We start from the raw sequence: 13,509 nt of genomic DNA, 5'->3' as shown, positions 1-13,509 counted from the left end.
CTGGTGCCAAATATTTCATTTGACCCTTGAAGTTCACATCCAGTCTTCACCCTCTTTCACCCTGCTCTCTTTCTTTGAAGAATGATGTCCACAGCCTAAATCAACAGGCTCCTATCCCCTAGAGCTTCAGAAAATTCTCAAGTAAATTATAATTCCTGAGACTCACAGATCTAGGGTTCTCTAGAATTTCTAGGATCTGATAACATTTGCAAAGCTGTGGGTTGAATTCTACCACACCTGCTGCATGCCCCACCATCCTGTGACTCCCCAACAAGAAAGACTAAGAAGGAATTTCCTGGTGGTCCAGTGGTTAAGAATCTGCCTTGCAATCCAAGGGACATGGCTTTGATCCCTGGTGGGGGAACTAAGATCCCACAGCTACTGAGCCCTTGCACTCTAGAGTCCAGGCTCCACAACTAGAGAAGCCCCCGAGTGCCGTTAACTAGACAGAAAGCCCACGTGCCACAACGAAGACCCAGCACAGTCAAAATCTAACAAAGAAAAAACTTTAATTAAAAAAAAGACCAAGAAAGTCCTGGGATCAAGATAATCATTCCCGTTTTCCCTCTAGATCAAGTTTAACAACACAGACCAGCACATCTTTCATCCCCAGGACTGTGACAAAGAAAAAATTAATCCAATTTGGACATGACAAGGTAAAAAGACAAGTGGGTATAGACCAAAGACCAGCATTTGATCTATTTCTTCTGTGCCCTCACTTCCTTTCTGAGAAAACACCACGTAAGGCTTTGCTTCAGTAGGAATGTACAGGACATTCGCCCTCAAACTCCCAGGGTATCATGACCTCATTTTGAATCCAAGACACTATGACTATGTCTAAAGATCTGGAATCACCCTGGAAACAGGAGTTCTCATGTCAAAAAGAGGGTGGAAAAGTCATAACTAGGAATTCTTGGGTGCAAATGCCCTTCCTACCATCTGGGTTACAAGTACTGTACAGGTTTAAATGAGTAAAGAAACACTGTCACTTTTAATGACTGAGTAAGATTCTGTTCATCATTACAAAGAATGAAGGCTAATTAATATCCATTGAGAGCCAAAAGAAAGACAAGAAAAATGAAAGGGAGACCTGAGGATTTTAAAGAGAGTAGAAAAGGTAATGGAAACTACAAAACACTAAAATGCTGCTTCAAAATCCTCCTTCCCAGCCCAAGTCACCTTGATCTACTTTCCTTTTTACTCTTTGTCCCTTCTTACCAACAAATACTGCTTTGAGAGTAATTCAAAAAAAATCCTGCTCGGACACCCTCTGATCCAGCTGGCTGTGTGCAATCCCACCATGCTAAATGACCTTCCTGCCCTAAGGCTGCACCACGATGTCATTCCCTCAACAAACAGCATGTCCTTGTCAATCAAAAACAATAGTCCAGTGAATTGCTCTGGTGGCTTGCCTCAGAGTCTCCACAGCTAGGTCAAGACTACCAGGAGAAGAAGAATGGTAGAAGGCAAGATTTCCTGTCATGATTATTCCATTTTATTCTTAACAATCACTGAGGCATCCCCCGGGGAGCCATGGCTAAACTGATAAACGTTGCATAGGTTTCCAACACCTGAAGCTTCTGTGGTAACTCAGGCATGCAGACGATTACAGGCATACAGAGAATGTTTGTTCAACTGAAATGCTTGAAAGAGCAGACCTAAACAAGTCTCTAAAAGCTCAGCTGAAATGAGTGTAACTGGTTTCATAATGTCATGTTTTGAAACTAATAGGTTCTCTTTACCAAGAAGGCAAAATATAGTCTTCTTGAAATGTGAAATAAACATTAACCCAGCTTCAAAACTCAGAGGCAAAGGTACATTCTTAAAGGACAAGAAAGGTCACAGAGAAAGTCTCTGCAGGTAGCAGAGGGCCTCACATTCACAAAACTCAAAATTGCAGACTTTTGAGCTTGTATCCAAAAGAGGTCATCTGTACTAAAGTCCTAGGTACATCGTAAAGGGACTGAAAGATGTTTGTGGACCTTAGAATTAGTGCCCAAGTATCGGACTACTTCCAGTAGTAGTAGCACCAAATGTGTTCTTGAATTCTGAAATGATCCTGTGTACAGCATAATACTGCAAAATTCGGTTACGTTCATTAATAGATTTAAACGTAAAAATCTTGTTATGAAAGTTTTTCATTTCTTAAGGGATGCAAAAAATTGAAGCAGCCTGGACCTCTTTCTGACCTACAACTCAAACCTCATCACAGGCTTAAGTATTAGAAAAGATGTTGGAAAACATGTTGGAAAATGTGGCTCTAGAAGGGAGGCGGGGGGTGGGGGGGGCGGGTATTGAGAGACTAAAGAATAGGTTGCAAGGTATCACAAGAATGACCCAGGGATTCTTTTTTTTTTTTTTTTTTTAATTTGATTTTATTTTTAAACTTTACAATATTGTATTAGTTTTGCCAAATATCAAAATGAATCCGCCACAGGTATACCCGTGTTCCCCATCCTGAACCCTCCTCTCTCCTCCCTCCCCTACCCTCCCTCTGGGTCGTCCCAGTGCACCAGCCCCAAGCATCCAGTACTGTGCATCGAACCTGAACCAGGGATTCTTAAAGAGCAAATCCCTTTTCCTGAAAACATTTCATGGCCTATCGAGTTCCAACTACAAGGCGGCCCAGCCCAAATTTCTCTTTAGGATTGAGAGGAAAAAGAGAGAAAAACAAATGTAACACTGAGAATGTGGCTTCCGGTATCTCTACTGGAATTCCTTTTCTAGTAAGAGAAAGGGGAAAGGCCTAGAGAACTAAGACTGGAAATCAGATTGGCAGCTGGGTGGCAGTAAAGGGGGAAGAGTAGCCTGACATGTGGCAGACAGCCGGAGCAGTCTTACACTTACAGAAGACAGCGTAAGCAGGAAATAGACTTTCTCCAGAGTTTGTAAACCAGAGTGATTCTTTTGTGCTTGTTTATTTTATTTATTCATTTATTCATTTTTGCCTACACCACACACCTTGTGGGATCTTAGTTCCCTGACCAGGGAACCCTGGCCCTTGACCGTGAAAGCTCGGAGTCCTTAGTGCTATGTAAATAGCTGCCTGCACACAGAAAGTTCAAGTTTTGCTTTCTGGAACTTTCTGCCTCCCCATTCCCCTTCTTTTTTTGATTCCCCAGTTGACTGAATTGGAGATTGAAGAATTCACAGATCAGATCAGTCGCTCAGTCGTATCCGACTCTTTGCGACCCCATGAATCTCAGCATGCCAGGCCTCCCTGTCCATCACCAACTAAGTTCACTTAGTTGCTGTTCACTAAGACCCACGTCCATCAAGTCAGCGATGCCATCCAACCATCTCATCGTCCGTCGTCCCCTTCTCCTCTTGCCCTCAATCCCTCCCAGCGTCAGAGTCTTTTCCAATGAGTCAACTCTTCGCATGAGGTGGCCAAAGTATTAGAGTTTCAGCTTTAGCATCATTCCTTCCAAAGAAATCCCAGGGCTGATCTCCTTCAGAATGGACTGGTTGGATCTCCTTGCAGTCCAAGGGACTCTCAAGAGTCTTCTCCAACACCACAGTTCAAAACCATCAATTCTTTGGTTCTCAGCCTTCTTCACAGTCCAACTCTCACATCCATACATGACCACTGGAAAAACCATAGCCTTGACTAGACGAACCTTTGTTGGCAAAGTAATGTCTCTGCTTTTGAATATGCTATCTAGGTTGGTCATAACCTTCCTTCCAAGGATTAAGTGTCTTTTAATTTCATGGCTGCAGTCACCATCTGTAATGATTTTGGAGCCCAGAAAAATAAAGTCTGACACTGGTTCCACTGTTTCCCCATCTATTTCCCATGAAGTGGTGGGACCGGATGCCATGATCTTCGTTTTCTGAATGTTGAGCTTTAAGCCAATTTTTTCACTCTCCACTTTCACTTTCATCAAGAGGCTTTTTAGTTCCTCTTCACTTTCTGCCATAAGGGTGGTGTCATCTGCATATCTGAGGTTATTGATATTCCCAGATAGGGAGGGCCAACTGTATTTAGCAAGTATGGCTATATAATTCTGCTTCCAAATATATAAAACAGCAATACACAATATATCAAAAGAACAACCTCCATCATTAGGTACTGGACAGATATATAAGTAGCTAGCTTACTCACTCATCATCCAACCACTCTTTTGCCATGGGCACCTCACTAAAGTGTCTCAGAGTTAAAACTTCATATTGGCCAGGTTTTCAGTGAAGACTGTGTTGCTCTTTGTTAACAGATCCTCCTCTCCACAAATACAAACTTCTTGATGTTAAAGGGAGCGCCCCCAGTGCCGTGAGCACTGTGATGAAAGACTGTCACTTACCGACGCAGTTATTGGTTCTATTTTGGTTGACAATAAAACCTGAGGGGCAGTAACACATCCCTCCACCTGGTGACCTGTGGCATTGGTATTCACATCCCAAGGACGGACACAGATTCACATCTAAACAGAGAAAAAGACTTTGTGAAATGAAAGGTGATCTCCGGACAAAGCTGATTTATAAGAAGTAAGAACTTTCCAAAGTAAAAGCTCAGTAAGTATGCAGTAACACCATTCAAGCCTGCAGTATGATGCAATAAAAACTCAGCACATATTTTTAAAAATTCATTATAACTAAGTGCAAGCACAAGGCATCAGAAGTGCTGTTCATGAAAAAAATCTGGTCAAAAGTCTATCTTTGTGTCTAGAAAGATATTAGGCTATCTAATAGAAAGATATCTATCTAGATATCTATTTCTTCTATCTAGAAAGAATAGAAGGATATTCCTAAGAATTTCCAAGCCACTGAACACTAAACACTAAACTTTTAACTTAAAAAGCTAATTAATCCAAGCTGCTGCTGCTGCTAAGTCGCTTCAGTCATGTCCGACTCTGTGCTACCCCATAGATGGCAGTCCACCAGGCTCCCCCGTCCTGGGATTTTCCAGGCAAGAGTACTGGAGTGGGGTGCCACTGCCTTCTCCGAATCCAACCTAGCTTCAACTAATTTTTGTTTTCTAACTTTCGCACTAGGACTGTTTAAAGGGGCTTCCAAAGAAATGGGGGGGGGGGGGGTGGATATAAAAGAAGCCATAGAAGCCTCTTTTTTTCATGGAAAAGAAATCACCAAAACTTTAGGGTTACAGTTCATGGTCACTGTTAGGCAACTACAAGATAATTCAGAGAGAAATCAAGGCCATGAATTGCATTTTCCTACAGGACAGCCGGCTATCCACAGAAGTGATGGCTTATAGTGGGAAAATATTCTACGGCTATGGAGTGGGGGTAGGGCAGTGAGTAACTCCAAGTATAGATCCCTGAAACCAGAAGTTTTTGAGTAAAGCTAGCAACACTTTTTCCACAGGTGTAATCCAGGGAATAAAATCTCCAGAATACTTCTAGAGTCATCACAAATCTCCAGAATACTTTTAGAGTCATCACAATTACCATTAAAACCATTCTTCCTGGGAAGGAGATGCAGCGGGTTGGGGGAGGAAGAGTCACAGATATTTATAAACTCCTCCCATCAAGAAATGGAGTCTATTGCTTCAGTCCATTAAATCTGGGGTCAGTGTGACTTCTTTTGGCCAATAGAACACTTAGGAAACATGACATAAGTCGAGGCTTAGAAGAGCTTGTTCACTGGGGTTTGCCCTTTCCATGACCAGGCAAACACGCCTGGACTAGCCATGCTTTTGCTGGAGCATCCTGAGATGTGAGTGAGCTGGTTCAGGCCAAAAGAATAATGTAGCCAACCCACAGGACTGTGAGAAATAACAAATGTTTGTTGGTTAGAGCTACTAAGTCTTGGAATCGCTCATTCTGCAAACACCACTTGATACTCTCTATCTATGGCAATCTGTTATAGAAAAACAGAGACACCATTGCCTGAAAGATGTCCAGACAAATTTCCATACTCACCACACTGTTGTCCTGCAGTGATATTGCTTTCGTCTTCTCCTCCTGGACAATCTAAAGTCCCATCACAAACTTTAGAAATTGGGATGCATTTTCCAGACTTTGGACAGGCCCATTCATTTGGGTAACATTCAAAGGTACGATTAATTTTGCTTTCTGTGGGGGAAAAAGAGAGTTACAATAGGCCATATAAGAGGTAGAGCCAGACATTTTTCAATACATGGTTAAGAGATCAGGTAAACAAATGACCGATATTTCACAATAAACAAGTAGTTTCTAACGCTACAACTGACCTTTTACTGAGATTCTAAAGAATGGTAAATGTCATTATTTAGGTTCCAGTCTTTCTAGGGGAGGCAACTCCCAGCCAAATTATAAGAGTAAGAAGCAGAAATGGGCCTGAGTTATCAACAAACCGGAGAAGGCAATGGCACCCCACTCCAGTACTCTTGCCTGGAAAATCCCATGAACAGAGGAGCCTGGTAGGCTGCAGTCCATGGGGTCGCTAAGAGTCAGACACGACTGAGCGAATTCACTTTCACTTTTCACTTTCATGCATTGGAGAAGGAAATGGCAACCCACTCCAGTGTTCTTGCTTGGAGAATCCCAGGGACGGGGGAGCCTGGTGGGCTGCCGTCTATGGGGTCACACAGAGTCGGACATGACTGAAGTGACTTAGCATAGCATAGCATAGCATATCAACAAACTAGATGAATAACCTGTAGGAGAACATTCAGTTATTAAATCATGAATAATAGAACTAGAGCTATCAAGGTAATGCCAGGATTCCTGAGTTTGTGTGTGTGTGATGTGTGATTTTTGGTTGGTTTGGTTTTGTTTCTTTAGTGAATTGTCAACAGTACAAGAAAGATTATAATCCAGCAAGTTGGAACACAACTTCTTGGAATACTGAAACATGAAACCAATGGATGCTCCCAACCAAAACAAGCAACATTATTAATATACCCAGGCTAGAATCATAAAGGTAACTTGCTTTATGTGTGGGTGTTAGCAGTTTCCAAGCTGTTGGAGGTACTGCTGATAACTGCCCAGTGAAGGGGATGAATATCACTGACAATTTCCTTTTCACTTCTCCTGATAGTGGCCTCTCCTACGTCTACCAATCTGCAGCTCAGTCCTTCTTCATGGTTGTAAGGTCTTAAGACAAATCACATATTCCTCTATTTTTGCTCCTTCCCCAGACTACTTCTTTTATATAGATAAATCTAATTAAGATAAAAGTCTTAAAAAGAAAACCTCAGATAGGGCTGTAAAGGGGGAGAGACTGTCCTATCTATTTGGCCTTACTGTTAGGAAAGGATTATAATTTATGCTATATTTGAATTCTGTGTCTTTTTAGAAAAAGCTAGGGGAACCACTCTTCCTCACCCAAAATTCCCTGTCAGTCCAGCCAATCTGGAAACTTCCATGTCACACAGATAATTTCTAACAAGGAAAGTAGGAACAGCAAGACCTGGAAAACACTTGATTGAAAATCGGAAAATACTTTCCAATCAGAAGCTCTTCCCCTCCTTACCGCATCCATCTTCATCAGCGTTATCTACACAGTCACTTTCTCCATCACAAACCCAACTCTGTGCAATGCAGACGCCATTAGGGCAAGTGAATTCGTTGCCTTTGCAGGTCCGATAAGCAGCTGGAAGAAAATAAAATGACAGCTACACTCCAAAGATACAAACCTTTGGAAAGAAATCAAAGTGCTCACCCCGCCACCTAAACTGAGCTCCAAGAAACTGAAATTTCTACGCCCATTTAGTCCCTTAACCATCTTGACAAAAATGAACAAAAAAAAAAAGAGAGAGAAAGAGAAGAAGAGAGAAGGGGAGAAGAAAACAGTAGCTTTGGGTTCAGGACATGAAAATCAAGTGCATCAAGATGAAACACAAGATAGCTATAGGTTGACACAGAGCAAAGAATACAGACTGACAAAGATGCTACAGAAATGCCAATGGCCAACATTCTCTCACTTGACCCCAAGCACAGTAACTGCTCTCTAGGACTCAATGATTCTGAGCAACTCATTCCATGATATCACATTCCTCTCAATTTAGCACTGAAATAAGCCCAGGTGCCAGAAAGGAAATCCAGTAATACAATATACCCTGTATCTGTGTGGCCTAAGAAAAGAATGCAAACTGTCCATTAGCACCACTTCAACTCTACACAGATCTCTGGAAGGTAAAGAAGTCTAAGTTCAGCAACATTGCTGAGGCTCATGCCATGGGCCCTAAATGATATTCTGGCTTCCTCTGCCAGCGGTGACTTTTATTTGAAAAGAATAATACGTCAGTAGGGGGCGGAAATGCAAAGACAAGAGCATTCCTAAGAGCATGACCCAAAATGAGGAAGTCACCGTACGGCAAGAATGTTCATCACTGCCATCTTCACAGTCAATTTCATGGTCACAGACGTAGGTTCTAGGAATGCACTGCCCACTGCCACACTGAAACTCAGTGCGCGTGCACCGGTGAGCTGGGACACAAGGTTAAAAGGGGAAAGAAAAGAGAATTTCAATTTCACTGTAGCCACTTAATTTCATAGGAAGAGTCTATCTCAAGTTTCAAAAGATTCTTACCACGCAGCAGTGTGCTGGTAAATGTTTAATAACCAGTTCTCCAGGAACATAAAAGTCCTCACTTACTGTATCTTCCAATTTCCATAGTGTAAAATACTCCACCATGGCTGACTTCAAGCCACCAACATGAATTCACTGAACACAAACTTGAGAAGAAATGTGCATAACTGGCTAAACCAGCTTCAGCATATTACTTACTGCAGTTGCGTTCATCAGAGGCATCTCTGCAATCAACCTGCCCATTACACCTCTGACTGGTGTTATAGCAGGCTCCGTCGGCACAAGTTAGCTGCTCACATACTGGGTATCCTGAAAGAATGGAAATAGCACACAAATCTTAAATGAAGATGTTGCTTAGCAATCACTTCTTGAGTGACTACTATATCCTAGACACTAACTGCTGAACATATATTGGTAAACAAAAGAGACATTCTTTGGATAACCTAAGAATGACACAAACAGCAAATTACAAACTGGACTATGTGCTTAATGTGGTAAGTACACAGTGCTTTGAGAGGGCATAGTAGGGGGAAATGGAAGCCCAGGGAATTGGGCTCTAAAGTGACTTGTGCACTCCAAGCCGAAGAATGAGAAGAAATTTTAACTTGTCAAAATGGAACCTTCTCTTACATAATATAAATAACACCCTAGGAAAGCAACGTACCATCACACATGGTTTGGGAGATGAAGGGCTGGTTCTTTGGCTGCAAGGTCAAAGAAAGAAAACAGGCCAAGAAGCCAAGAAACCTGGGACCTGGGGTGCCACTCCATACCTATTTACTCTTACTTGAATTATTTATCTTTTCTGTGTCACCATTTTCTCATCCACACATACAGGAACCTCCAAAAGACAATGTCTAGTAAAGCACTCTGAAAAGCATAGTGTGCTCTACAAAAGCACAGTATGAGCCACAAGCCCAAATCATTACCACATTATGTACTGACGATCACTTCACTGCTTTTAGCCAAATGCTTTTTAACCCTGGTTTTCTCTCAGTGGAAAAATCAGGATGTTCCCTTGAAGGAAAAAGGTACTATCAGCCCCTCCCTGTGCTTCCCCAGACTTGGAACATATCTCATGACCCCCTCACTATAGGCTCCGTTCTATTCACTGATTATCTGTTTCCCCCATGACATTATGAAATCCTCTAAGATCAAGGATCCTGTCTTACTCAAATCCCCATCATTCAGTACAGAAACTAGGTCATTTACCCATTGTGCTCAAGAAATGCTTGGGAGTGCCAGAGTTATCACAGCTGAACTTTTTAGGTTGAAAAGTTTTTAAAAATAGTGTGAACTTTGGCTCTTTATGGTCTTTAAAGAGTCTCCCTCTCACAAGTATGTTATCTTTCTTGGTCTATTTTTTGTTTCATTAAAGATTGTTTTCATAGTGATTCTCAGATTCTCCTCTAATTTCTTTTTCAGTAAGAAAAGGGTACATCTCCAAGATCAGACAGCAGTCCCATTTCATGATGTTCCACAGTAAAAGAGCAAGCACAAATATTCTCATCTGCAGAAGCTCAAAACTAGTCTACCAAGTGTCTATAATTACTTTAATTGCCAAGTTGCACACAATCAACTGTATACTAAAATAGGAGGCATTTAATAACTGATAAAATTTAATTCTTTGCAAATTTTATTTTTTAATCAACCAAGAGCCAGTTAGTGTTTAGGGTTATTGCTGTCTTTTCATCATAGGGATGGTACACATCCCAAATGCATCTTCAAAGGGTCACATAGCTCAGTTTATTCATTCTCCCTTCAAGAGATGCCTAGAAGTCAGCTGAGTCCAGCAAGTGATTCCTTTTCCCCTTGCGCTGGATAGTAGTATGCCATCTAGGCTATTCAGAGAGCAGCAAGCAGGAAGGAAATCTTAGACAACCCAACCTCTTTACAATAAAGGAGATATCTATCAGGAAGAAATTTTATGCATGGACTGTGACTCTTTCACTTAAGGTGATTATTGTAGATATGAAGGAACTGAGGCCAACATGCTGGGCAGATCTCTTGTTCTCCCCGTCCTTTTTGAGGGCCATTCCCACACTGAAAACTAGTATCCACTAATATAACTAAAGTTTGCTGACACAACACATCAGCACCACAAACAACCAGGCCAGCTTGATGTCATCAAGCTGATATGCCAACCATATTGGTAAGGGTAGAGGTCAGTAGTTTGACACTTGGAATGAAGTATGAACAGCTTTCTTGTCTCTGACCAAGCTGATAATAAATCTGTCAATCAGCTGAGGATTTGCCCTGCACACCTCTGGTCTCTGCTGTGCCTGACTAAATGTACGGGGATGCCCATAAGAAGGACTGCAAAAACACAAAATACACAGAAGATTTGGAAAACTGTTTCTAAAAGCTTTTCCCTCTTTGAATACCCCACAGAGGGAAAAGGTCCAAGTTGTACACTGAGCAAAGTAAGAAATGAGCAAATTCTATTTCCTTTAAAGGTTTCTACAGCTAACAGTATTAATGAGTTTCAATCTACCCCAGAAAACAGGAAGTCACGATACTTGGTGATAATGTAACTCTCTGAAGTCTAACTTTTTGGTTTATTTGCTTGGATGGAGAGTCTGAGTCTAACCCTGTAAACTTTTTCCCATGGGACAAATCCATCATGTTGCTGAAATGCCCTACAGGACTTCAAGTAAAGGGGAAGGGTAGTAAGAGAGAAGATACTGTATAAGAATACCGGAGAATATCATCCTTGTAAGTTTTGTTTTAATGGAAAGATTAACAAGTACCTATTAACTAAGCCCCAGACTGCTAAAGTTGACCTGATACAAAAAATGCAAGAACATCCTCTTCCATCTCCCTTCCTTTCTCCATTTTTCAAAATGATTCATGTCCAGGTTTGCTCCTCGAAATTGGGAGCTACCTCCACATATACATGTAGAATTGGTACTTGACGGTGTTTGAAATGTTTTCTCTGCTAATGATCTGGCTTGGAGCAAGAAAGTTCCATGCTATAGCTCAGTTTGCATAATCAAGGAGGAAGAGGTGGTTTAAGAAACTCATAGACTTTCCCGAATGGAAATCATCCACAGCAGAGTAAGACACAGATATTAGGCACTACTCTTCATTATCTTCACAGGAAGGTTCTAAATACACTCTTTTCTCAGAATTTGACAAAACAGCCAAGAAGACAAACTGATTCTAAAGAAAGAGAAGGTATCTTAAAGGTATATTATGATGCTTAAGCCAAGATTAAAAGGAAAACAAGAAGTCACTGATATAAGTCCTGGATAGACACCTGGGATTTTCCAAGGTCCTAGAGTCATCCTTTATAAGTAACTTTGTTAGTTCAGTTCCGAGGCAGGACAATCCAGTCAGAGTAATGATTTGCCAGAAAAAGTTTACTAGTTTGACCACCAGCACTTAGTAAAAGTACTATCCACAGAGTTAAATAAGCAAAAACAATAATAATCATCAAAAACATGTATTGAAAACGATGTGCTCTCAGAAGCCTGTTCAAGTGCTCAATACATATGAACTTATTTTGTTCTTGTAACATCCCAATGAGGTACTATTATTCCCATTTCATAGACCTTATATCTATGCCTCTCTGAGGTATAAGGAGGTTGAACAATTTGAAAAAAAGGCATATGACTGGTAAGCTGGAGAACTAGAATTCAAATTCAGTCAACCTGGCCCCACAATGCATATTCCTAACCACTATAATAGGTATTTCTAGTACTTACAGACTGACTTCAGAGTAATAGGAAGAGGAAATTATAGGGAAAAGAATGAAATTGAATGAAAGGAATAGATAAACTTAAAAAAAATCCTATGAAAAGAAAGAGAAGAAGCAACCCAAGAAAAAAGTTTGTTTTTTTTTTTTTTTCCATTTAGTTTCTCATTTCACTTTGGTAAGTCTGGAGAGGTGAGGTCAAATATAAATTTCATCAGATTATTTTATATTCTACTAAGGACTTCAATCTGATATAATCCAGGGATTCCAGGAAACCCTCCGCTAAGAAACAGCTTTTCAAGAGTACCAGGACAAACAAGAGAGTCCATACTGAAAAAACAGACCGCAGTGACTTCCCTGGTCATCTAGTGGTTAAGACTTTGCCTTTCAGTGCAAGGGGGTGTGTGTTTGATCCCTGGTAGGGAGCTAAGATTTCTATGTCTCATGGCCAAAATACCAAAACATAAAACAGAAGCAATATTGTAACAAAGTCAATAAAGACTTGAAAATGGTCCACATCAGGGACTTTAGGGGAGAATGGATACATGCATATGTATGACTGAGTCCCTTCACTGTCCACCTGAAACTATCACAACACTGTCACCCAGCTATCCTCGAATATAAAATTACAAGTTTAAAAAAAGAGTCTATGTCAAAAAACAAAAACCGAAGAAGACGGATCACAAAGTGGCAGAAGATCAGCCTACTCCCCTCCCTGGCCCACCTCCCACCTCCTGTGTCAGTTAAATTCAGTCCCTGAAGTAAGTCATCATGGACTAGGGAGTGCAAGTGGGCAACAGAGAAGCATTTCCTGCCTCTTTCCAAAAATAATTAGAAGCATCTTTCAATGAAAAGCATACATATAGTAATATTTATAAAATGGAAATAGCAATTCAGTACCTTGGAAAGAGAAAGCAAATATGATCGTCCCAAGGGCTACTAAAATTGGACCAACATTAAGTTTAGTCTGAGCAGCTTTTTAGGAACCTGAAGCAAAAAAAGGGAAGACATTAACTTACCTAGTTTCTTTACCAGCCTCCCTTTAAACTACTAGGTCCTAAGTCCCTACCTGGTCTCAGTTTGTGGTGAACTGATCTCAGACCTAAGTTTTAAAAATCACCCAAGAAGCCTGCACCAAAGATTTTGGATCTGCAGTACCTTCTTCTCATACACAGAGCTATCACCAAAATCTGCAAACGAGATAAACACTGACAGAGTATGAATTTTTAAAATAATAAAAATCTCACATGAGCCCTAGTGTTGGAATAACTGAGAAACAGAATGGAAAACTGTGCCTCAAATGTTCCAAGGAATAATGCAGCATATATTTATTGAAATCC

The 13,509-nt window shown here is 40.9% G+C and overlaps 1 protein-coding gene across 2 annotated transcripts in view; it reads right to left on the bottom strand.

The window, feature by feature from the left end:
* LRP2 (LDL receptor related protein 2) overlaps nt 1-13,509 on the bottom strand; it is a 176,816-nt gene that overhangs the window by 117,379 nt on the left and 45,928 nt on the right. For both annotated transcript variants that reach the window (XM_070803716.1, XM_070803712.1), the window contains exons 5-9: nt 8,671-8,781; nt 8,256-8,369; nt 7,414-7,533; nt 5,880-6,032; nt 4,302-4,421 (exon numbers count right to left, since the gene is read on the bottom strand). In XM_070803716.1, coding sequence (XP_070659817.1) covers nt 4,302-4,421; nt 5,880-6,032; nt 7,414-7,533; nt 8,256-8,369; nt 8,671-8,781 — 618 coding nt within the window. The remainder of the gene's footprint in view (nt 1-4,301; nt 4,422-5,879; nt 6,033-7,413; nt 7,534-8,255; nt 8,370-8,670; nt 8,782-13,509) is intronic.

Source organism: Bos indicus, chromosome 2 (assembly GCF_029378745.1).
Source record: "Bos indicus isolate NIAB-ARS_2022 breed Sahiwal x Tharparkar chromosome 2, NIAB-ARS_B.indTharparkar_mat_pri_1.0, whole genome shotgun sequence".
NCBI lineage: Eukaryota > Metazoa > Chordata > Mammalia > Artiodactyla > Bovidae > Bos > Bos indicus.
The sequence above is the reverse complement of the archived record's forward strand: the minus strand, read 5'-3'. Positions and strand labels throughout refer to the sequence as shown.